Source organism: Brassica napus, chromosome A1 (genome assembly GCF_020379485.1).
Source record: "Brassica napus cultivar Da-Ae chromosome A1, Da-Ae, whole genome shotgun sequence".
In the NCBI taxonomy this organism is placed as follows: Eukaryota; Viridiplantae; Streptophyta; class Magnoliopsida; order Brassicales; family Brassicaceae; genus Brassica; species Brassica napus.
Genome location: NC_063434.1, coordinates 26,083,827 through 26,109,337, shown reverse-complemented (window position 1 = coordinate 26,109,337; position 25,511 = coordinate 26,083,827). Strand labels below are relative to the sequence as shown.

Here is a 25,511-nt window from a genome sequence, read left to right as displayed (position 1 = left end):
TATATTATATATAACTAGATTCGGTGTCCGCGCTACGCGCGGATAACATGTTCAAATTAAGAAAATTTATATTTTTGATTTGTAATTTTTAGTTTAAGAAAGTGTTTGTTAATTTTGTGTGTTGTAGATTTAACCATGGAGTTTTTGTTTGAATGTGATGCGGTGATCAGTTTTTCTTTTCTAAACAAAAGTAAGTTTGAATAATATATTGGGTTGAGCCATCAAATTTCATAGGAAAAAAAAGTATTTTTGAGTATTGAGTGGTGTCGTTTGCTATCAGGCTTAGGATAGCAGTTTATTCGTTTTTTAGAAGCGTTGTATGATATCAATGTCGGTGTCAAAGTAAAAATGCGATCCTGATGTGGTTGTGAGTGATAATTTTCCTGTATAAGTGTAATATTTGTAAGCATTTAGTTTGACATAAACTTTCTGTTTAGTTTATTACCTTCATGTAACCTTGGAATGATACTTGTGATGATTACGATTTGGTTTTTCCTGGTAGATATACGATTTAACTCCCTGAAATTAGCCGCCTCGTTGTCCCATATGGTTAGACGTACCATTTTGGATCTACAAAAAATTATTGTATTATATACTTATTGCTTAAAACAAATATTATTTAATAAAATGTTAGTACCTGTGTAAACACAATCCAATCCAATCCAAAGGGAACGTTATCCAGTTCACACAGTTCAAAACTAAATAGTTTGACAGTATAAATAAGTAATTGTCCAAAGGGAATAGAGTTTGGTAGCTAACGAAAAGGAATAAAAATAAGATACGACGTAGACGATGTCTGCGAAGTATATTGTGAATGGTCTTGTAGAGATGGCATTTTCTATTGCGAGCGGGCCTATTATTATAAAAGAATTTTGTTAGTACATATTCATTATTGAGTTCAGAGAGTTTTGGTCGGCAGACTTACTGGTTACTTGCATCTTATGGTATAGAAATTTGTTCGTGATTCCGGGGAATCTGCTCTGGGTGAGCATCTGATCGTGATTCTGGGGGAGAGAGAAAGGAATTTAGTATTTTTGGATTGTGTTCCGAATTGTGTTGCAAAATAATATTTTTTTTAGGGGAGCGAGGTAGACCGTTGTATATTTCTTTGTAGACTATGTTTTTAACCATTCCTATCTTTTGATCCTTTCCTTGTATAATTTTGAGGCCTGACTGGGTAATAACTCGGTAAAAACCAACATAGAGCTGTCCATGGGTGAAAATGGGTTGTGGCAAATACAATAGGACACATTTCAAACTCTGACCCTAACTTTTGTTAATTGTCATTGCGTAACATAGCCTGGTTGGAAATTACCGCCTTTCAAGGGTGAATGGATGTTTAGTTACTGATTCCGATAGTATGATTCTTGGAAGGTCCACTTTATGTCCAATATTAGAGCCTGTAACTATTTCACCTCTAATAACACGCTCACCTAGGTAAGGAACAATCAGACGTGTTCCATTGCATAACCCTTTCTTTTGATTTAAATTCCTTAGAAGCATGAAAGGGGCACTCATTTTCAATGTAAGCTTATTCCACTTTCAATGTAATTTTTAATATATCTAGGGTATTAGTGTCATTTTACTTATTAAATTTAGTAAAATGAAAGATTTTAGTGTGATGTGGTTATTTAGGGTTATAATTAACGGGTGGGATTTGGGATTTAGATTTAAAATTGTATAAAATAAAAAATAAATATTTAAAATTTTCAAAGTAGTTTTAATAACTAACGACATAATTTCTATATATATTATTAATTCTCATTATGTATACTATTGTAATTATCATAAAACTACAAAATAAAAGCTAACAAAAGTTTGTACGTAACATCATGCAATGTTAGTTACATAATTAATTTTTTTTAAGACAAAGCAGATGGAAAATTTTATGAATATCATATAATTTTCATTTTTTATATTTTAGTTCTTCAGTTTTCAGGTCAGATGTTCTATTACCTTAACAAAAACAAAATATATTTTAATATTATTAGATTTATATGTTATATGTTTATTCAAATACTAAGAATCATATATGGAACAATAAACTTGCTATATGTATAAAAAATAGGCTGGGCCTGCGAATGAAATTGGATCGACAAAGGGCTGGGCAAATGGGCTGGGCTGCGAAACGGGATCGAGACAGCTGCACGATGGGTCAAAAGGACTGTGAAGCTGATTAATTTTTTAAAAATCCAAGCTCAGTCCGGAATGACATGGCAGTTTGGTTGGATGAGAATATTTGTGCCTATGTAGCATAGCTTAAAATGCTCCAATTTAGCTGTTATTATATAGTAGGATGTAGGTATGAAGATGGCTCTAGATTTTTCTTTTTGTCAAACAGAAATGGATCTAGATACAATGAACTTTTGATAGATTAAGCTTTTTGGATTAAGATAAACATTATTGTATATAATGCTAGACCTAAGATACGCAAAGATGTTTGTTTAGAACACGTTTATCTATCTGTGAAGTATTCTACTTTTGAAATACTAATTTTTAGTATTAGCTATTTTAGAATTCTTCACAGATCCACTTTTAAGAACATGTATACTTCTTCACTGTAACGTAGAATAATAAACATTGAAAATTCTTCTTTCTTCACAATTTAACATGAGTTGATAATTTGAAGCTTCCAGAAAATAAAGTCTGTGCCGTGATGAAGACAACAAAAGATATAAAAGTATGTGCCGTGATGAAGACAACATATCATATGAATAATCTTCTTTTTATGTGAGTTGATATATCAGAGGAAAGAGTACAATTATGGCCTAAATAGCTGCCTAACTCCCTTTAGCCAAGCATATATCCTTCAGGAGGATCAATAATTGCGGAAAGCAAGGCTAAATAGCACCTAACTCTCCTTTTAGATAGAAATCATTTATCTAGATATGTATTCAAGAGAACCAAACCTTTTTTTTTTTTTTGAACCAAACCTTTTCGGTTAAAATAAATTAAATACAAAACCAATAATTAACCACCAAAAGTTCAAAACATTCCAAGCCTTCAACCAAATTCTTCAAACTCTAGCCGGTGACATAAAGAAGACATAAAATCTCAAATAAGATACACAAATGAATTACAATCATTAATCTCCCTAATCAAAATGTACGCAGCTATCTTTTTGCTCTCATGCACAGCAAGATTGTTCCTACATGAAAAAAAAAAAAAGAGTTTGTACGTGGGAAATGATTTACAAATTTTCTTTATTCATTTTAAAAATATGCCAAAAAAATAAATACCTCGAGTGCACATCAACTAGTTCCTGTCCAGCAACTTGAGAACTGTTACACGATTAAATGAAATGTTAGTTAGAAATACTTTAAAAAGAAATTTAAAATGTAGCAGTACTAAACAAAGGATATTTGAAGTTAACAGAATTGGACCTGAAAAATTTGGAGGGGAGTTACTCAAAATGTACAAAGCGTCACGCCATTCCTGAGGTGTTTTCTTAGAGGCCATTGCTCGGCCTATTGTGACCAGAGCCAATGGGAGGCCATCGCACTTGGCTGCAACCTCCTGAGCCACCTTGGCTATGTCCGGGTGGCTCTTCACCGTCTCTTCTCCAGCATTCTTCTTAAACAAGTCCCAAGCTCTCTCCCATGACAGCTTCTCCATCTTGATCTTCGTTTGTGTTCCCATTTCCCGACAAACCTCGTCTGAACAGGTCGTGAACACAATCTTCGACCTGTTCTGTCCATCGGGTGGCGGCACGCCAGCTTTCACTGTTCAAAATTTGAAATCTTAAAAGTTAACTAAAGAAACTTGGGCCACAAGTCTTGATCTTTCTTGGGTCACAAGTAATGCTTTGTTATTACCTAGATCAACTTTCTCCCAAACGTCGTCAAGAAACAAAGCAAACCGTTTCTTGCTAAGTATCTCAAAGATCTTACCGGCTTTCTCTTCCTCGGTCTTGTTCGTCCACGACCTATCAAGAAACCCTATCTTCTCCCGAATCGTGTCTTGAATCTTCTCAAGATTCAGATTCTTGGACACAAACACCCAAATCACAAAGTCAAACCCGTTTGACTTGTGCTGAAGCAACCTGTTGTTAACCTGAGTCAACACCGTCGTCTTCCCAACACCTTCCACACCGTACAACCCAATAATCCCAGTGTTATCCACCGTCAAGCACCTCCACACCAACCCTGAAACCGCTTCTAAACCAACCGTCTGATCATCTCTATCAACGGTCGAGATCATCATCGACCCACCACTACCAACGCCACTGTTTTCAACCACCACATCAAATGTTCCTCGGCTCTTTATCTCCTGAACCTCTTTCAGCATCTTGCTAATCTTCTTGTCTATCTTGTGACTACTACTCATCATCACGTTTGATCCATTCGATGCAGAAGAAGGCATGTACATCATCAACATCTCTTCTGCCTCTTTGATGGCTGCGTCGGATTGTCTTAGCCACACCTGGACTTTCTCGAGCCGCTTCAGCTTCTGCTGATCTTCGTACATTTTGACTCGTTTCATGACACTGTTGTGTAGATCCCTGAGCTCCTCAGTTATGGTTTTCAGCTTCTTGGCGTTATCGTTCTCTTTTGATACGTAGATGCATCTTGTGACCATGCTTTTGAAATCTTTCCCCATCTTTTTTTCTTTAATGCCACGAACTAATCTCTCAAATGACAAATAAGGTGCAGGTTATAACTTATAACCATATGTATAGAGAGGAACGTGTTAGCCATGGCTAGTACTCATACTGACCCGCACGTTGTGTTTTTGTTTATTTATGGGAGTGTTAGTTGTTGAAGGATCTTTAAGATTTCCTTATCACATTTTTTATTCGATCGTGTGATTAAGTGATTAATGTTAAGATAAATTAATCGGCTGCTTTGACAAAGTTATGAATTATAAACTAATGAAAATCGCGTTCGTTGAATGTATATGGTTATCATGTCAGTAGACTCAAAATCATGCATCAAGAAAGGAATGCATGAAACTTTGTTCTTAAGTAGAAAGGCATTTGCAAGCCAAAGCTAACTTCTCACTTTCTCAGGGACTCGAAAGAGGAAGAGCTGAAGAAAGTATTTGGGAAGTTCATAATATTAATTTAGATAGGTTTCAATGAAACCTAAACTATATGGTAGAAATGGGATTAGCACATATCTTTTACATATTACGTAAGATTCTTCCAATTTTTCAATTTGGGACGTTGTCTCAAGTACATCCCTTCGAGATATTTGTTTTTGACAATTAATATTGAAATGTTTAACAATGATCAATGGACCAACTTTTGAGTTATATCAATTATAAATTAAGTTGGATTATTTGATTAAACTCTAATATCATATTATTATTTTTTAACCAATTTCATCTTTTATTATTATCCAAACTGAGAATTATAAATAACTAACCAAAAAATATATTTCATAAATATAAATATTTTTTTAAAAAGAAACTGTGAGTTTCTTAAAAGTATATATGTCTCTTTTATGCACTTCCATCAGATTTGTCGTCGTCGTTATTACTTTTCTTGGTAAACTCGCAATAGCAAAGTAACACAAGTAGTATGACGCCCACTACAATGCCAAGGATTAACAAACATGTCAACCATATTTCCATTGTAAAAATATCTAGAAGAGGTATGACTTTGAAAGGTGAAGCTGTTTCCTCTGTCAGAATTTTCAACCGGTACTTTTCCCTGGAGGTCCCAAATTTACAAGATGGAAATACAACAATTTGTATTGTTTGTATTGGATGTGTATTTTCAGAATGGGATGAGCATGGCTTTTTATAACCCTATAAATAATGTGTGCATCTAAAAGCACCAAACGGAGATTATATTTTGATTCTCCATAATGACAATATCATCAGATCTATACTAGTTTTTGAAAAATAAATTTGCTTATTTGTCTATTTCTCTATGATTATAGGATAAGTTATTAGTTTCTTTAATATTATTATTTAAAATTAATTTTAATATATATATTTTCATGATATTTAAAATATTAATAAACATTATCCTATTCTACTGATATATACTATATTTAAAATATATATATATATATATATTATTAGGACATTTAATTAGTAATATATATTAACAATATCTGCTAATAATATCATAATTACGTTTATCTCTTATTTAGTTTGTGATTTTAATGAATAATATTATGACCAGTTTATTGATTCTTAGTGGAAATATTGATCCAAATACAAATTATTATAATATTAAAATTAAATTAAAGGTAAAACATCTTTGAAAATATACCATAAAATATAAATTATATACTTATGTTAAATATTTTATATATATTTAATGTTAGACAATCATATTCTTAACCTAAAATATTTTTCTTTTATTTGTACATGACAAAAATCAAAATCACAAATGAATTTATGCTAATAAAGAATTTAGCCGTAATATCACAAACATTATCAAATTATATATATCACAAACATTATCAAACAATCCAGTTGTCATGTACGCTGTGCACTACAAACAATCAGTACGAAGATAAGTATTCTACTGATTACATCCATAAATGTTTTAATTGTATCCATTCATTTTTTCATTTGGTCAAAATTTTAGGAATCTATATACTATGAAGACTTAACAGAATTTCCATGTTATTGTTTTTATTACCTTTTTGTATGCAAATATGATTTCTAAACTCTCACCAAGCCCAACATTAGATGGTTTCCAGGTGTGGTAACTTTGGCTTCGACCAACCATTTCGTCTTCCATGGCCTAATCTCATCAAGGTAAACCATCTTTTACTTGGAAGACATATTAGAGAAACGTTTCGACTCTAAATATCATATTAAATTTGATGAATTTTTATTTTATAATCATTTGTGATAAATGGATTGACACATATATCCCTTTATGTATCACTTAAAATCCTTCTAAATTCCGATGAGGAAATACCTAAGCCTATTGGTTAAGATTTCTACACCTAGGTTTACTGTATACTCTTATCGCCCTGCTAGTTTGGAATTGAAAAAACTAGTACATCCCTTCAGAACTCAAGCTATCGGAAACTGTCACAAAAGAAATCATTGCTGACTTAAAAGGCAAAATTGTATAAATTATAAAATCTGATTTGTTATTAGGTTTAAGGACATGACAAAAAATATGATGATGAGGGTTGCAGTTGAAGAAGCCACTTCCCTGACCACAGACATGCTTATTTGTATGTTGTCTCAGTCTTTGGATGTTATAACGAGCAAACCCAATGCACCAATGAGTATATACTGAAAGAAGAGAGAAGAGAAACAAGATCTTATAGTAAGTATGTATACACATCTCAAGTCAAAAACCATGACATAACAAATTGCAGGCGGTGTTAGAAGGTCGTACCTTGATGATAGGCTTCTCTGACATGATAATAGTGACCCATCCAACATAAGGCAAGAACCTAAGAAGTAACAGTTTCATAAGATGAGATCATATGTGTTGTTTCTATTGGTATGTCTGGCAGGAAACAGTTGTTGAATTTAGAGTACTCACCCAACAGCTCTGCCCATTATATGGTGCCTATGAAGCCAAAACTGTCCATCAGCATAGAGACCAATGTCATCCACGTCATTGTTGTCACCTGGAACAATCCAAAGGTGTGATAAGTAATAGATGTGATACAGAGGGTTAACGTTTCAGAAACGAAGCTAGAACCTTTTGTTAGAACATCAACATGTCCAGTGTTTTCCCTCTCATGAACCTGTAATGTGATAGTAATATCTTAACAATGCTGAAAAATCCTCTAACTAATCTCCAGACATGATGAAAAAGAGAAAAACATTACTTTGATGGCACGATGGACGATGGGAATGTCACGACCCTGAAAAAGAAGAAACATAATCAATAAAACTAAACCAATCAAGAGACAGGCAAGAACAAGAAAGCTGTAAGCCTGTGACTTACATCAACATTGAAAACAACAATCTCGCCTGCTCGAATAGGCTCCTTGGTCATGTGCAAGAACAATATATCCCCCTGTCACACATGCCCTCAAAACTGATTACAAACTCATTTCGTTTAAATCTCATTACTAACACAAAAAGGTTGAAACTTTACTCTCTTAAAGCCAGGTTCCATGCTTCCCGAGAGAACAACGACCACTGGAGACTCAGTGCCAGTCACACACATCAAACACTTCCATATTATCAATGCAGACGTCACGATCATACCTTAAACCCCAATCAAAGCCAAAACCCTTTAATTCATTAACACGACTGAATCCAAATAACAATTGAGGTTTGAATCAGTGAAATCGAAACGAACCGAGCGTGATGGCCTGGGTGAGAAGCTGACGGATCTTGATTGATTTGATCGAGTCTACTGTTTCTCCGATCCAACCCATGATTGCTACCTTGCTTCGATTCAGATCCGCAGAAACTCACTCCTCTTCACGCGTTTCGGTAGAGAAGAAGAAGAAGAAAGATATCTCTCCACGAGCGTTTTTGGAAATCGGTTTATATATCATATCTAACTATCGGTTTACAACTACTTCCGGTCAAACCGGTTTAATTACTAAAGATTCCCTTATTAGTTACCATTACCATCAATATTTCATTTTAGTAATAAATCTACTATTTATTTTTGAGAAATTGTATTGGGCAACTGTTACTGAAGACCAAACATTATATTATATAAAAAAATTTATTGCATTTTTATCAAAGTTTTTTTTTTTACATTGGTTCTTCTTTTTAATTGAAGGCAAAACAAAAGTAGTATAATAGTTAAGATATCTACTAAGATATAATTTTTTTTTGTTAATCGAAAGTGTTGAAGCCAAAATATTTGTCTAGAAACTGAACTGATGACTAGTCCAACTAGGCATGGGCGTTCGATGGACCGTTCGGTTTCGGTCTGGATAATTCAGATTTTCGAATTTTCGGTGTTATGCTCAGAAGTACCATTCGAGTTTTACTAATTATCGGATCGATTTCGGTTCGGTTCCTTTCGGATTCGGATCGGATCGGATCGGATGTAACCAATGTTTAAAATCGTCCAAAAATATTTTTTTTAAACCTTAAAAATTGACAATTTTTTTTTCAAAATATATAAATTGTTTACAAATCTAATTAAAAATTAGTTAAACTATCTAAATAAACTAAAAATATTTAAAATAACAATTAAAACAAACTAAAAAAATATTTTGAATATCTTAAAATATCTAAATCATCTTAAATATATAAAAACTTTAACATATTTAACTAATTTCAGATATCTTTGGATCCTAGTTCGGATGTCGGTTCGGTTCAAATTATAACCAAACACCAAAGTACTAAGCTCATAAGTCCCGTTCGGATATTTTTGTATAACAGTTCGGATTTGGTTTCGGTTTTTCCGGTTCGGGTCTAGGTAGGTACTTCGGGTTGAGTTAAAAACGTCCAGGCCTAAGTCCAACCTTTTGTTTTCTGATGAAGTCTAAAATATGGTTCCATTTTTGTTTAACCAGGTACCAACAACTTTATTTCCAATAAAAATCAAACCCAATTAATTTATACTTTGCTCCAAGTTTACTATCACTAGACTACCACCACCTAGTTAGCTAATAGCTGTAAACTCTTTGATATAAATTTTTGTATAAAAAATCACATATGTATCACATCAAAATTTAGACATGATTAGCCTGTGCAAAACATTCATCTTCTCACTAGCATCACACGGGTTCGATATGCACTTGGAGCCTAAGGGAGCCAAGACACCTTTTGATATACAAAATCTGAGAAAGCATATTTTATTTTACAAAAAAAAATGGTTGAGAATATAAGATGAAGAAGACAAAGAAGAAAGAGATGTGGACCAACTTTATTTTGTTTGTTAGTAAGAATTTATGTTGAATCAAGTAAAAACATATATTGAATTTAGTTAGGGTAATAGACACTTAAATCTAGGCTAATTTAGTTAGTTTGTAACAAAAAAAATGGACTTAGTTAAACAAAACTATTTTAGTAGCAACAATTGTCTTATAGTGCAATAATAAACTAGAAACTGATCTATAGTGTAATATTTTCAAAAAAAAAATATTAGTCCGTAGATAACAAGTTATGAAAGAGGAAAAATATAAAAAGGCAATTTTTTTTGTTGATGAAATGTTAAATTTATTAATCATCAGAAGAAAGAATAGTTATGTACAAAAAATTAAAGAAATTATAGTCTAAGAGTGTGCATGGAACCAGCGCTGCATCAAACCCCGCAGATGAGGTTTCTCCCAATATCTGACTGATAGTAACCGATTTTTCACGGTTCTCCCAATTACCTTAGCCAATTGGCTAGCCTGACTTGGCCTCTTATGGTGTTTCCTGTCATTCCTCTCTCTCCAAATCATGTAAATTGTAACTTGGAAGACTAGGCGCAGAAGAGCATAGGTAAGCCGATCAAACCTATGTGTAGCAAGAAGATGAAGCGTAGTTTCCCAGTCTGGATCAGGGGGCCTACCCATTAGTGTTCCTACTACCTCTAGCCAAAGCGTGTAAGTGTAGGGGCAGGCGAAGAAAAGATAATCCCGCGACTCGTTTGGTTCACCGCAGAACAGACATCCTTGAGTGAGGCCCCAAGCACGCATGCGATCCCCCGTAGACAATCCATTCCTTATAGCACGCCAAGTAATGAATCCAAAACGAGGTACTCCTAAAGCAAACCATATCACTTTGCTCCATGCCGTAGTAGGACTGTGCGTACGTATCTGCTGCCATGTATCAGCAGTAGAGAAACTCTTACCATACTCGTTTGCTCCTCTCTTCCATAGAGCAATATCAGGACCGGTACGATCTTCAGCAAGCGTGTGGCTTTCGACTGCTAGAATCATATCGCACATTTGCCTATCTCGACATCGACGAAAAACCCAATGACCAGCATTCCACACTTCACACACCAAAGCATTACGCGCTATACCCAGTTTTTGAGTCCCAATCTCACCTGCAACCTCAATCAATCTACCCATCGGGTGCCATAGATCTGTCCAAAACCGCGTGGTCTGGCCATTATGAATCTCCAAACGGAAAAACTGCTTTGCAGTTGGCCTCAACTGTAGTAATCTTCGCCAGACCCAGGAGCCAAGGCCAGTATCTCTAATATCCCAAAAGGACTCTTGTCTCACTAAGTGTTCTCGCACCCAGTCAGCCCAAAGTGACATCCTACTATTAAGCAACGTCCATATGAGTTTAAGAGAGAACACCGTAGATACCTCATTAATACTTCGAACCCCCAACCCGCCTTCTTCCTGTGGTTTGCATACTTCCTTCCAAGAGACCTTCGCCTTAGTTGAGTCGTTAGGCGATCCACTCCAGAGAAAAGCAGAACACATACTGTCAATGGAATCCATACAAGCTTTTGGTAGGCAAAAAGCTGAGGACCAGAAGTTTGTCATGCTAGCAATGACTGATTTGATCAGCATAAGTCGACCCGCAAAGGAAAGAGTTTTACTCGTCCAGCTTTGAAAACGAGCACGGATCTTTACTAACAGGGGCTCATAATCACTCCTTGACATAGTTTTTGTGGTGAGAGGCAAGCCAAGATACTTGACCGGTAAGCATGAGACAGATAATCCCGCAGCAACAGCCGTCTCTTGGAGCCTTTGCTTTCCGCCGCAATGTTTTCTTTTCTTTACCACAAAATATTTAAGGAACATACTTTATTTTTTTTTGTTTCTCATGATTTTCTTTTAGGTTCTAATGAAAATTTTATAGTTGTCTACTTTATGTTCAGGGTCACTTGCTACCATTTTCAACTGATTTTTTTGAAGGTGTCTCACTGGACTGTGGACTTAAGCTCAGAAAGAATACTCAGAGCATTTCCAACCCATAACACTATTTTAGTGTCAAAACCACACTATTTTAGTGTAGTTTCAACACTAAAAACAAATTCATCTCCAACCACAACACAAAATTTCACACTAAAAGCTATTTTATAATATTATATTTATTTACTTTATTTCTTTTATTTAATTTTTCGTTTTTAATAATATAATTTATTAATAAAATAAGTGAATAGTATTTTAGTGGAGTGAATAGTGTTTTAGTGTGGTGAATAGTGTCACACCAAATTTGGTGTAAAATTATAGTGTTACACTAAAATAGTGTGATTTTTAATGTTGGGTTGGAGAAGATTTTAGTGTAAAATTCACACTAAAATAGTGTTTTGGAGTTGGGTTGGAGATGTCCTCACAATTTCACAGTCACAGTTATCGATGAGGTTCCTTATCACGTTCGTGTACATTAATAATACATATTGTGCTCGTCTTTTTTCCTTCTACTTGTTCTACTCCTGATTAATTATGTACAAGTGGAATTTACTTAAGGTTGAAACGGAAATATGCACGATAATGTTGCATCTGATCTCTTGATGATGTTGTATCATGTATGCTCGCTGTGATTCTAATGTAGCCATTCTGTAAGAGGCCTACAGTTCGCTCTATATTCTACGTGTCGATATGTCATAGTCTACTTTATAAATGCTAGTACCGCATTTAAATACACTATACTTGGATCATATATAAATTGATAAATTTTCTCAAGGAGAGAATAGTCACACCTCGATACCCATTGACCAATCAGTTGATAAGCAAATTAGTATTAGCCAATAGAAATAGACATCGCCGGTGTCGGCAGCGGGTGGGGGCCATCGTCCATGTCTTAAAGTCTTGAATATCGTCAGGACATTATGATGACTTTTAGTAAATTACCTTTGAAAAGAAAAAAAATTGAATAATTACCTCACTTCTTCTCTTTTTGTGATGATGATCTATTGTTAATTTTTACAAAGGAATCCAATTATTTTGTAATAAGTTTACATGTAAAACATACATGATCATATTACATACAGTGATTTTGTGGAAGTATATAATAAAGTTCTCGGTAAATTTGTATTCACACACTCAGCAAAATAATTGACTGTGCTCTAGTGTTGAGCACAAGACACGGCTTCTACGCGTACGTACCTTACATATGCTGGAGACATTTCTTCCCCAATTAATCGATATATTATTTTGAAAAATATAAAAGTTAGAAGAACGTAAATCGATTTAATAACTTTATACTACTAGTTTGTTAAGATGATTATATAACACGTTGTGTAACCCATTTTTTCTATGTCGGTTAATAATGTATACAAGAATCCAAAGTCATATTCACTATCCAACGATGAAAAGTTAAAAATAGTAGAAGTGGTTCAGCATGAATAAGTTTCTCTCGAATGGACGGTGAAAGATTCAGTTTCGAAAACGCCGTCGTGGCATTTGGACGCGGGAGCACGATTTGGATATATTATCCCCAAGTCAGGTATATTATAACTTTGGATTATTTTAAGATTTTCTAATAGTCACTAACTCTTCCACTTTCTCCGTTTAGAACCTTTATTATATAATTTGCCAAATTTGACCACTAAAGTATATTGTTTTTCGGTGTTGAATCATTGAAACTGTATGAGATAGACCCGAGTACTCGAAGCATAATAATTTTATCATTAATACAATAGACTAAAAGGAAAACTAAGAGTAGTTTATGTAACAATTGGACCTATTTGTGAACTAACAAACTAAAGGGATGAAACAAAAAAGTTGATTTTTCTTCGTACGGTGGGGTCATGTTAAATAAATAATCAAAGCTAAGTAGGAAAGAAATAAAAGAAAATGAGGCCCCATGCGTCCCCCTATCATTTCCTTGAAATAATAGCTCCACCACATAGTAGCTCTTCTTCCATCACAGATTCTTCTTCCTCTCTCACCACCGATTCAGTTTCAAGGAATCTTGCAAGTTAGTCTTTCTCTGAATCTCTTTTGTATATTGATCGCTATGAATCTTTCTGAAGTTGTCTGCACGTGTTTTTAAGTAATTAGAAACCGTAGATTCAGTGGTTAGGATGAGTTGAACTCGCAAACTCTATCCTCATCTGTGTAGATAAGTTGTTTCTTATATATACTCTGTATTTAAGGTTTATTAAACATATTAAAAAAAAATAATACATTCGTTTGATTATTATTTGATTTATGTTTTTTTTTAGTTTCAAAGACAAATGTATTAATTATATTCTTTCTTTTCTTTTTTTATTAATTATATTCTTAAACATTAATTTTTTGTATACACCAAAAAAAACAGCTAAAACATCAATTATTTGGATAAACTAATATGTGTTGAACGGTAGATCAATGGCGCAGCATCTGTTGCACGGGACTTTGCACGCTACCATCTATGAAGTTGATGCTCTCCACACTGGTGGTCTCAGCTCTGGCTTCCTCGGCAAGGTATATACTTTACATATATAGCTTTATGTCTTATACTGTTATGTTATGGAATGTGATGGTTAATATTACTGAAACTGTAACCTAAGGCACTATTTTGATCTTTAACCTCTGTTTTAACTTCCAGATTAGAGCAAATGTTGAAGAGGCAATTGGTTTCGGCAAAGGAGAAACACAGCTCTACGCAACTATCGATCTACAAAAAGCTAGAGTTGGTAGAACCAGGAAGATCACAGACGAGCCCAAGAACCCAAAGTGGTACGAGTCCTTCCACATCTACTGTGCCCACATGGCTTCAGACATCATCTTCACCGTCAAAGATGATAACCCCATAGGAGCCACCCTCATCGGTAGAGCGTACGTCCCCGTCGACGAAGTCATCAACGGCGAGGAAGTTGAAAAATGGGTTGAGATCTTGGACAACGACAGGAACCCTATCCACGGAGAGTCCAAGATTCACGTCAAACTCCAGTACTTCGGCGTTGAGACGGATCGAAACTGGAACATGGGAGTCAAAAGCGCGAAGTTCCCTGGAGTGCCTTACACGTTCTTCTCCCAGAGACAGGGCTGCAGAGTTTCTTTGTATCAAGGCGCTCATGTTCCGGATAACTTCGTCCCCAAGATTCCTCTCGCTGGTGGGAAGAACTACGAGCCTCACAGATGCTGGGAGGATATTTTCGACGCGATAACAAATGCAAAACATTTGATCTACATCACAGGATGGTCTGTTTACACTGAGATCACTTTGGTGAGAGACTCGAGGAGGCCGAAGCCAGGAGGTGATATGACTCTCGGTGAGTTACTTAAAAAGAAAGCTAGCGAAGGCGTTAGGGTTCTGTTACTTGTGTGGGACGACAGAACATCCGTTGATGTTTTAAAAAAAGACGGTCTCATGGCTACTCACGATGAAGACACTGAGAACTACTTCAACGGAAGCGAAGTGCATTGTGTGTTGTGTCCACGTAACCCTGATGATGGCGGTAGCATAGTCCAAAACTTGCAAGTCTCAGCCATGTTCACGCACCACCAGAAGATCGTAGTTGTGGACAGCGAGGTGCCGAGCCAAGGAGGAGGAGGGTCGGAGATGAGGAGGATCATGAGTTTTGTCGGAGGTATTGATCTATGCGATGGACGTTACGACACTCCTTTCCACTCCTTGTTCAGGACGTTGGACACGGTGCACCACGATGACTTCCATCAGCCTAACTTCACCGGTGCTTCGATCACCAAAGGTGGTCCTAGGGAGCCTTGGCAGGACATCCACTCTCGTCTCGAAGGTCCAATCGCTTGGGATGTCTTGTACAACTTCGAGCAGAGATGGAGCAAGCAAGGTGGTAAAGACATTTTGGTTAAGTTGAGAGAGCTTAGTGATATCATCATCACTCCTTCTCCTGTTATGTTCCAAGAGGATCACGACGTGTGGAATGTGCAGCTCTTTAGATCTATAGACGGTGGAGCTGCCGCTGGGTTCCCTGAGTCACCTGAAGTAGCTGCTGAAGCTGGTTTGGTAAGTGGTAAGGACAATGTCATTGACAGGAGTATCCAAGACGCTTACATTCACGCTATAAGACGTGCTAAAGACTTCATATATATCGAGAACCAGTACTTCCTTGGAAGCTCCTTTGCTTGGGCTGCTGATGGTATCACTCCTGAGGACATCAATGCTTTGCATCTGATCCCAAAGGAGTTGTCTCTCAAGATCGTTGACAAGATTGAGAAAGGAGAGAAGTTTAGAGTCTATGTTGTGGTTCCGATGTGGCCTGAAGGTATCCCGGAGAGTGCATCGGTGCAAGCTATATTGGATTGGCAGAGGAGGACCTTGGAGATGATGTACAAGGATGTTACTCAGGCTCTCAGGGCTCAGGGGTTGGAGGAAGATCCTAGGAACTATCTGACGTTATTCTGCCTTGGGAACCGTGAGGTTAAGAAAGAAGGAGAGTATGAGCCTGCGGAGAGACCAGACCCTGACACTGACTATATGAGGGCGCAAGAAGCACGTCGCTTCATGATTTACGTCCATAGCAAAATGATGATCGGTAAGTTTACATGCACTCTTCAATAGACCTGGGAGTTTTTAACCAATTCCGAAACCCGAATCCAAACCGATCTGTTATAAAAAATAGTGAAAACAAGACATAAGAGCTAGGTACTTTCGGGTTTGATACAATCCGAACCGAAATCTGAATTAGGATCCGAAAATATGTTAAATTAGTTAAATCTACTAATTTTTACATATTTTAAAGTAATTTAGTTATTTTAGATTATTTTTGAAATTTTTGTAGTTTGCATATCGAATTTTGTTTTGTTATTCAAATATTTTTAGTTAATATAGGCACTTTTTTGGTAGTTTATATATTTTGAATATTGTAAAACCTGATCCGAATCCGGAATGAACGAACCTGATTCAAAAATTAGTAAAATCCAAATGGGATTTGTGCATGGTAAGGCAAATCCGAATCAACCTAACTTGAACCCCAACACCCAAGCCTACTCTTCAGTTATAAAACCTAGAGGTTTTTGCATATATATTAGCGTGTGTGTGACTCGCTTGATCTATTTGCAGTTGATGATGAGTACATTATCGTTGGATCTGCTAACATCAACCAGAGGTCAATGGATGGTGCAAGGGACTCTGAGATAGCAATGGGAGGGTATCAACCACATCACTTGTCACATAGACAACCAGCTCGTGGCCAGGTCCATGGATTCCGTATGTCACTCTGGTACGAACACTTGGGAATGCTTGATGAGACCTTCCTAGATCCCTCAAGCTTGGAATGCATTGAGAAAGTTAACCGCATTGCTGATAAGTACTGGGACTTTTACTCAAGTGAGTCACTAGAACATGACCTTCCGGGCCACTTGCTGCGCTACCCGATTAGTGTGGACAATGAAGGTAACATCTCTGAGCTTCCAGGATTTGAGTTCTTCCCAGACACAAAGGCTCGTATCCTCGGAAACAAAGTAGACTACCTGCCTCCAATCCTTACAACCTAAGTTCACTGTCTCTACATTGCTGCTACAGTAGCTTTGAATAAATTGAGTGTCTCTCTCTATCTACTACCTTTAGATCCTAATAAGTTGGTGTGATGATAAGCACTTTTGTACTCCTTTAATTTTTTTTATATTCGTACAATGACATGGTGATGATGTAGCTTTGTGATCTTTATCTACCTTCTTTATGTTCTTATGTATCGTACAACTTATATTTGATCTAAGTTATGCTTATTGGTTGTAAGATAGATAAAACCAAATTAACTTTACTAGGAAGTTACGAAAGGCTTCTTCTCGAGTAGTTCTTTCTTTATCCCGAAACTTCTTATATTTAAAACACGTTGGAACCTTAGAGCATGTTTATTGTATTTCACTAAGAATCTCAACCTCAGAACCCCTCAATAAACACGCTTTTATTGGTTTAATGTTAGTCGATAGCAAAAATATTGGGTTTTTGAAGTCGTCAGGACACGAATTAAGTGCTAAGATTCATTCGATATTGTCTGATAGATATGTCATACGTCTGTTCAAAATAGGTCAAGTGGTTGACATCATCCAAGCTAATAGAACCTCACAATTATTAAGTCGACAAAGGTTCCACCAATTCTCGTTGCTACACTTGCGTACTTCTAAAATAGCCATCCAAATATAGTTTATATTAATTTATTGGATAATAATGGAGACACAAGATTATGAATTGGATTCTACATACACATGTGATTTTGTTCGACTTTTTGTATACACAAGTTTTTATCCAAAACCATACAACTGACAACAGTTAATAAACATAAATTAAAAGCTAGACATACATGGCAGTCTCTAGAATATAGTTTGTCTATAGACCAATGCCAATTTTATATTATAATAAAAAATTGTTTTACTATTATTTTTCTTTCCCCACTTGGATATAAAATCCAACTAGTAGTCCTGTTTTCCAACTTTATAGTATTTATTTTCTCATATAACCATATCTGTATAAGTATAGAAGAGAGCCACGAGGAGAGTCCTACCATATAATAATTTCAACAGTTGTTAAGTTACAAGTCTCTGCAAGAAACACAGACACACGTCTCTCCCAAGTCTCAACAACCAATCATCGATCAGCTCAGTTCACATTCTATTTTCTCTGGGTACCTTCAAGTCCGTTGGTTAAAGAAACGTCATGCACATGTCTTATATGTTGGGTTGTTCTAATGGCACCGTGGCGATCGCCACCGCCATGGTTTTCTCAAGCACTGCTCTGTTTCTCGCCACGGCTCGTCAGTTCTATGGGAATCAAACCTCGCAGGTTCGTGATCAGACTCCACCACCACCACTCCTCCGTTCTTGTCTATCTTCTTCAGGTACGTTCTTTTTCTCAATGGCTCGGAAGTTTCATTTGAAGAAAATAAGGTTTTCTTTGGTTCTTGTGATGCAGAGGCAATGAAGAAACATAGGAGTAAGAAGAAGAAAGTTAGGTTCGCGGAGAATGTGAAAGATACGAAAGGGAACGGGAAAGAGTACCGGCAGAGGAGGGAGTTGAGTCGGAGAATAGTACATGAGTCAGTGACTCAACCGGGGAAAACCGGTTCGGTTTGTGGAATATCCACGATGCCAGCGAACCGGATGGCTCTGTACAATGGGATTCTCAGAGACCGATCTCACAGAACTCAATGTTCTTATTGACTTTTCTTCTTAGACCAAACAAAGTCAATATATTTAGGTTTGAAAATTATAGTAGGTGGCTTCTTTTGTTCATACTAGTAGCTGTAGTGCTGTAGTAATATGTGGACTTCTTCTTCTCTGCTTTTTCTAGTTGTTTGTTATAAAATCAAAGTGACGATGTAAAAACCATAGAATTGATATTGATTGTAGTAAACTTGCATTTGTTTGGCTAATTATAGAACTTATATTGATTAAAATCACAATGAGATTTATATCCCAAACATGACTGTTATATGTATTGAACATACCAACTTACCAAGACTATGCTAATTCTTTCCTAAGCCAAAGACCAAAACTAAAACTAAAACACAACATGCTAGTTTTTTTTTTCTAAACAACAAGAACATGCTAGTTTACACACATTTGGAAGTTGAAAGCTAGAGGTCAAACAATCTATAAAACCAAACTTTGTAAAAAAAATGTTTTTTTGAGCAACACTTTCTAAAATCCAAATAATTTTTAGTTGTAAATTTTAAAATATTCCTAGTTATATTTGCTATTTTTCTTACAAGTGGGAGACTCCAAACCAAGATCTGATTAAGATCTGATTAATATTCTGATTAGTATCCTAATTACATTTTTTTTTGCACTAATGATCTAATTAATTTTTATTTAGAAAAGCTGTACACGTATGCATTTTTTTGGAAGGAAGAAAATAATAAAAAGAGAAAAAGGGGTCCAAATTAGTCGGGGGAGGAAAACATGGCGACGGCTTTGTTCAACACGACCACCACACGCTCCTCTAACCTCTACCTCCTCCACCACTCCATTCTTCCGCGGCTTCACTTTCGCCGTCGAAGTATCTCCTTACTCGTGACTCCTCGCCGCCTACGCCGCATCGCCGTCGCTGGTCCTGATCCGCCTCCGCCTGAGAACACCACTCAGCTCGAAGGTTCAATTCCTGTTTCCCATTTATCTGCTGCCTCCGAATTAATTTTGTACTTTATTTGTATCTATTTCTCAGTTAATCAGGTGTCTTTGGTCGGAAGATTCAGTTAGATGCATATGTCGTTAAACTATAAGATTCTTTGTGATTGGTACTTGGTATTGGCTGTGTCTGAATCCATGGAACTTAAGTTTACATCTTGTAGTATAGATATTCTTCTTTATGTTGTTATGTTAATTAGCTTTGTGGTGTGATTAATTAACAAACACTACACTCAACTTACTACACCAAATGAAATGAAAACCTTATAATTGATATTTGGATTTGTTTTTGCTTTTGGATTAGGTCTTGTGGGAGCTGTGACAAGGGTTCAAGACCGTGTAAAGATCTTCCTCGCAGTGCTGTTTTGGATGTCTCTCTTCTTCTGGGTTACTGTGACCGATGGGAGGGGTAAAGGAGGAAAAGGGAAGAAGGGTTCACGTTTCAAATAATCTTCCCAGTAACTCTCTGGTGAATCCTCGTCATCAATACTCTACGCTTTGTGCATATATGTCAATGTTCGAGAGGTCATTCTCCCCAAGTAAGCATCTTTCTTGTAGACCAGTTATTTAGATGATAGTAGGATACAATAATACACAAGATGATTCTCTGGTTGTTATCTTTGTTAATGCTATAGTATTAATCTAATATATAGTTTATCATCCCTTTAAGTTTCCAACATGATGATAAAAGTTTTATCACCAGATCATTTTCCAGCAATCAGTTGTTCCAAATACTCTGACTTCTATAGTTCCTCACTTCCTCTTATGAGCATGAGCAATGTTTTTAATAACCGAACCGGTTAAGCTTTTGCTTCCACTTGAATTCCAGCTTAAGATAAAATGGTTAGTAAGATAGATTAATGGGCCATAAAGATGATATCGTTGGGCCTGAAAGTGTGGACTTCAAATTTTTTCCGGACTCCAAATCGATAATATTTCAAAAGCGGATGCAGAGAAGAAGGTCGTTGAGTATATTAGGGCACGTGCATTTCATGACGACCAAGTGATTGTTTACCCCAAAAATACGCATTTAATGCGAGAACATCCCGAGTCGACGACGTGCCCTTTAATTAGCACCCTTCTCATTAAAGGCTTTATAACGTGTCGTCGCCATACATCAAAAAAATGAAAGACGTGGTAAAATATCATTGGGCTGTTAGTTTTGAAATGTGTGTTACCAAAGTGACTTTATCATCCATGCTCCTTTCTTCGGTTCCGACAAGTCCTAAAGCTATGTGTTTATACAACACACCCAACTAACCACCAAACACACAACAAATCCCTAATTTTTCCAACCGTCTGTCTGTCTTCTCCGTGGTAACTCTTTTTTCTTTTTCCGACAATCAAACCCTCCTCCTAGGTTGTCTGTTTTTAAATTGTTAATTTGTTTGTGGCATTTTTTGTGAATTTTTCTTTTTGTGTGTTTTAGGGATTGCAAAACAAAATGGGTACAGAAGAGGAAAGTGTATCTGTGGAGCTACCAGCACCTTCTTCATGGAAAAAACTGGTTTGTTTCCTCTCTGATCATTTGAGACCTAGACTTTACTGTATAATGTGAACATGCAATTTTACCAAATCATCTACTTAAAGAAAAGAAGTAACTTTGTCTTTTTTTTTCTACAATTGTTACCCTTTAAAGACCTAGAGAAGGTAGTTGTCTGTAGCATTGATTGGATTATTCAAAAGGTATAAACTTGGAAGAAGAAGAAAAAAAAACACATTTTGAAATGTTATCTTGATTAGTATCGCTTATTTGTAGCTCAAATTCCAGTTTTTTTGTATGTATTTATGTCAAAAGTTGCTTCTTTTGTATCTTGTTTTTTTTTTTTTGTAGTTTTTTCCAAACAAAGTGGGATCAGTGAAGAAAACAGAGATTGTGTTTGTTGCTCCAACGGGTGAAGAGATCAGTAACAGGAAGCAGCTGGACCAGTACCTCAAATCTCACCCTGGAAACCCTTCAATCACTGAGTTTGATTGGACCACCAGTGGGACGCCTAGGAGATCTGCAAGGATCAGTGATAAGAAGACTAAGTCAACTCCCTCTCCAGATAAAGAGCCGCCTAAGAAGCGAGGTAGAACTAAATCTTCAGGATCAAAGAAAGATGCAGAAGAAGAAGGTGAGAAACCAGAGGATACTGAGATGTCTCCTCTTAAGGGAACGGAGGAGAGTGTAACTGTTAAGGATGGCTCTGGTGAAACAAAAGACGACATGGTTGCAGAGAAGACTCCTGTTCAAGAAGCTGTTGGTGAGTCGATGAAGGAGCAAACACCGGATCTAGTTGGAGAGAGTAGTAAGGAGAGAGTGGAGTCTCAGACAGACAAAGAAGAGGAGACTGGCTCGGTCGTAAAGACATCAGTTGAAGCAGAGATCAAGACTGCTGAAGGTAACACTGAGCAGAAGAAGGAAGATGCAGGCCAAGGCGCACCTGAGTCTGAGCCTGAAGCTGAGACCAAAAGCCACGAGGGAAATGGCCTGACAGCAGAAGCTGAGGGGAAAGAGAAAGCTGCTGAGTAACCCTGCACTGCTCTCCTTTTGTTAGAGCATGAGTTTGTTTCTATTAATCTATTCGAGTATCCTTTTTCCTTTCATGCTCTTTTTTTGTATCTAATTAATGATTAAATCTGCTAAAGATGATGTTATTAGGCTAAAACTGTGTACTATTTGAATGACTTAAGTATTATGACTATGCATGTTCTCTATGTTGAGGGTTAACTCTTTCTACTGCTGCAGCCTTTTGTTTCTTTTTCTTTTTACATTTTTAATTGATAAACCAAGTTATGGAAATAACTCAGATTAATTGGATAAGCAAAATGGTTGATATTCTCTAGTGATTTTGATTTTGGTCCCAAATTTAAATCAGAGAGCAAAAAGGAAAAAGAAAAGTTTTGCTTTGAAGGTAAAGTAAGAATCTAAAGCAAAAGAAAGACCCACAATGCTAGTTTTCTTATGTCTTTAGATTTAATTTCAGCTAGAATCTTTTCATTTTGCCTTCTAAACAACTTCTCTTGATTCCTTCCCTTTGCATGGTCTCGGTGACAAAGGTTTAGAATCTTACTATTAAGGGAATAACATAACATAACACTATAAACTCTTTCTTGTTCCCATTTTAGGACCACAAGAAAAAACAAATGAACCTGCTCTGTTTATAAAACATAATCATTTGAAGCAAGTCTCAAATGCATTCCTCGGAGATGAAATATTCATGTATGGTTCGCTCTACTTTCTTTCTCTCGCTTCTCTTCCTCTTCGCTTCACAAACGGCCGTGGCATTCATTGGAACATACGGTGTAAACTACGGTCGCATAGCCGACAACCTCCCATCTCCTGAATCAGTAGCAACTCTCCTTAAATCAGCAAAGATCAGAAACATACGTATCTACGACGCTGATCACTCCGTCCTCACGGCCTTCCGTAACACCGGGATAGAGATCATCGTTGGCCTAGGCAATGAGTTTCTCAAGGACATTAGCGTTGCGGAAGACCGAGCCATGACTTGGGTTAAAGAAAACGTCGAGCCTTTCATACGAGGTGGTACTAGAATTAGCGGTATAGCCGTGGGAAACGAGATTTTAGGTGGCACCACTATCGAGCTTTGGGAAGTTCTTTTACCTGCGGCCAAGAACGTTTACTACGCTCTTCGCCGTCTCGGACTTCACAATATGGTCGAGGTACATTAAGCCAACACACATTGTTATCATAAATAGATAGACCAAAGAAAATAATTATTCTTAAACTTTGTGTTAAATTTAAGATCATGATTTTTTCCAATTTAAAATCAATTGACAATAATGAATTTAGCATTATACTTTTCTCACTCTGTTTCAAAAATATGAAAATTTTACACATATTAAAAAAACATATTATTAAAAAAAACATATTAAATTTTGATTATTAATGTATTTTCTTTTGTAATTGATTCTTTTCATAATTTTAACCAATATAAAAACATATTTTTTTTGAAGTTTACATTACCATTAAATAATATCCTAAAATGTAAAATATGTCTATGAAATAATTTTTTTTCTAAAACATAATTGTTTTCTAACGACCAATGTGACTTACTTTCATTTATCAACACTTTGTTTATAGGTGTCGAGTCCACACTCGGAAGCGGTGTTTCAGAACTCGTATCCACCGTCATCATGCACGTTCAGGGACGATGTGGCGCCGTTTATGAAGCCGTTGTTAACATTTTTCTGGCAAATTGGGTCGCCGTTCTACATTAACGCTTACCCTTTTCTAGCTTATAAATCTGATTCAAAGGAAATTGACCTTAACTACGCCATCTTCGAGCATACCAAAGGCATATACGACCCCAAAACTAAGCTTCATTACGATAACATGTTCGATGCTATGGTCGATGCTTCTTATGCTGCTCTCGAAAAAGCTGGCTTCCCAAAAGTGCAGGTACGTATACTTGTTATTTATTTATGTTTAAAGTTGCTTGAATGTCACGATTTCATGGTACTAACTCTTTTCCATCATTATAAATATTCTTCTATTTCGAAAGTAAACACACTACCGTATAAAACGTAAACATGGCCTTCAACGACACTGGGTCAAAAATATTTTTTAGACTCATCGGATCTTATATTTATATTTAAAATTCTAGAAAAGATTTCCTATTTAAAAATTTATATCAGTAATAATTTTACAAAATTTTGTGATGAAAACAAAGCTATATACTTATAAATAAATTATCTTTGAAACATTTTTAACTTAAATTATTATATTTGATTTGTATAAAAATGTGTATATATAGAAAAATCAGACTTTTAACTACTAAAATAAGGTGGATACGGTATTGGATTTTGGGGTCGGTCACATCATTTGTCCCCTTAAAAGACCACATACACGCTATCAAAAGACCTTTGAACAAGATGATTAATTAACGTAGGTAACGTTGTGAGTTCACTTACATTATGCGTAGGTCATTGTTTCGGAGACAGGGTGGGCATCAAAAGGCGACCCAGATGAAGCCGGAGCATCGGTGAAGAACGCGAGAACATACAATCGGAATCTTAAAAAACGACTAAAGAAGAGAAAAGGCACACCGTACAGACCAAACATGGCGGTGAAAGCTTACGTGTTTGCTCTATTCAACGAGAATCTGAAGCCGGGTCCCACTTCCGAGAGGAACTTTGGTCTTTTCAAACCCGACGGTAGTATTGCCTACGACATTGGTTTCAAGGGACTCAAGGACTCTTCTGCCACACGGTGTGGGTTTGGGACGTCCTTGAACGCTCTTGTTTCCGCTTGTGTTGTTATGTTTCTTCTTCTTCACCGTTTCGTGTGAGTGTTGTGGTTTTCGATGATTTAAATTGACCCCTTTGGTTTATGTATATGTATTAAATCTAACCCCGTAATTCTTGATTTGTTTGTGATTAATCACTTCTTAAGTTTTAAGCGTTACATTGTTATCATAAGAACTTATTTTTATCTTTGTGTTTATATTGGAGTGTATGGTTTAGAAAACTTGAAATGATAGTTTTTTTTATACAAGCTCTTTATATACGTCATAAGAAATTTCGGAAGTTACAAACACAAATTGAAGATACTAATTTTAATCTAATTGAATGAACAAATGTTGTGAAACTAAAGATGACGTTTGTTTTGTTTATGGTTGGTATACAAGTACACAGCTAATCAACTATAATGGAAGGACTCTCTGAGTATATATGATTGAT

General features: G+C 36.2%; 6 protein-coding genes across 8 annotated transcripts; 4 read left to right on the top strand and 2 right to left on the bottom strand.

Annotated features, from left to right (window-relative positions):
- Nucleotides 1-2,609: 2,609 nt before the first annotated feature.
- On the bottom strand, nucleotides 2,610-6,802 carry LOC106385522 (putative disease resistance protein At3g15700). The gene is made up of 4 exons (XM_013825439.3): nucleotides 3,816-6,802; nucleotides 3,384-3,722; nucleotides 3,240-3,281; nucleotides 2,610-3,148 (listed from the first exon to the last, which is right to left on the bottom strand). Exons 1-3 carry the CDS (start codon nucleotides 4,597-4,599, stop codon nucleotides 3,256-3,258), a joined length of 1,149 nt encoding a protein of 382 aa, XP_013680893.2. The 5' UTR covers nucleotides 4,600-6,802; the 3' UTR covers nucleotides 2,610-3,148; nucleotides 3,240-3,255.
- A 212-nt stretch (nucleotides 6,803-7,014) lies between these two features.
- Nucleotides 7,015-8,422, bottom strand: LOC106380782 (signal peptidase complex catalytic subunit SEC11A-like). Its single transcript, XM_013820615.3, has 8 exons — nucleotides 8,237-8,422; nucleotides 8,030-8,142; nucleotides 7,877-7,948; nucleotides 7,758-7,793; nucleotides 7,628-7,673; nucleotides 7,466-7,553; nucleotides 7,316-7,373; nucleotides 7,015-7,209 (listed from the first exon to the last, which is right to left on the bottom strand). Exons 1-8 carry the CDS (start codon nucleotides 8,313-8,315, stop codon nucleotides 7,159-7,161), a joined length of 543 nt encoding a protein of 180 aa, XP_013676069.1. The 5' UTR covers nucleotides 8,316-8,422; the 3' UTR covers nucleotides 7,015-7,158.
- Nucleotides 8,423-13,557: 5,135 nt separating this feature from the next.
- LOC106349653 (phospholipase D alpha 2-like) lies at nucleotides 13,558-17,426 on the top strand. Of its 2 annotated transcripts, XM_013789637.3 has the most exons (4): nucleotides 13,558-13,713; nucleotides 14,102-14,201; nucleotides 14,326-16,234; nucleotides 16,762-17,426. In XM_013789637.3, exons 2-4 carry the CDS (start codon nucleotides 14,106-14,108, stop codon nucleotides 17,193-17,195), a joined length of 2,439 nt encoding a protein of 812 aa, XP_013645091.1. In that variant the 5' UTR covers nucleotides 13,558-13,713; nucleotides 14,102-14,105; the 3' UTR covers nucleotides 17,196-17,426.
- Nucleotides 17,427-17,937: 511 nt separating this feature from the next.
- On the top strand, nucleotides 17,938-19,050 carry LOC106380793. Its single transcript, XM_013820624.3, has 2 exons — nucleotides 17,938-18,535; nucleotides 18,610-19,050. Exons 1-2 carry the CDS (start codon nucleotides 18,355-18,357, stop codon nucleotides 18,855-18,857), a joined length of 429 nt encoding a protein of 142 aa, XP_013676078.2. The 5' UTR covers nucleotides 17,938-18,354; the 3' UTR covers nucleotides 18,858-19,050.
- A 478-nt stretch (nucleotides 19,051-19,528) lies between these two features.
- On the top strand, nucleotides 19,529-21,320 carry LOC106380803. Of its 2 annotated transcripts, XR_007316031.1 has the most exons (3): nucleotides 19,529-19,788; nucleotides 20,128-20,362; nucleotides 21,253-21,320. XR_007316031.1 is itself a non-coding variant. In XM_013820635.3 (2 exons), exons 1-2 carry the CDS (start codon nucleotides 19,599-19,601, stop codon nucleotides 20,271-20,273), a joined length of 336 nt encoding a protein of 111 aa, XP_013676089.1. In that variant the 5' UTR covers nucleotides 19,529-19,598; the 3' UTR covers nucleotides 20,274-20,487. The 2 variants fall into 2 exon arrangements, 1 of the variants encoding a protein (XP_013676089.1); XM_013820635.3 differs by lacking the exon at nucleotides 21,253-21,320 and having other exon boundaries at nucleotides 20,128-20,487.
- On the top strand, nucleotides 20,979-25,329 carry LOC106349676 (glucan endo-1,3-beta-glucosidase 14). Its single transcript, XM_013789655.3, has 6 exons — nucleotides 20,979-21,140; nucleotides 21,253-21,330; nucleotides 21,658-22,168; nucleotides 23,071-23,492; nucleotides 23,914-24,231; nucleotides 24,755-25,329. The coding sequence occupies exons 2-6, from the start codon at nucleotides 21,268-21,270 to the stop codon at nucleotides 25,118-25,120; spliced, it is 1,680 nt and encodes a 559-aa protein (XP_013645109.2). The 5' UTR covers nucleotides 20,979-21,140; nucleotides 21,253-21,267; the 3' UTR covers nucleotides 25,121-25,329.
- The last annotated feature ends 182 nt before the right edge of the window (nucleotides 25,330-25,511 follow it).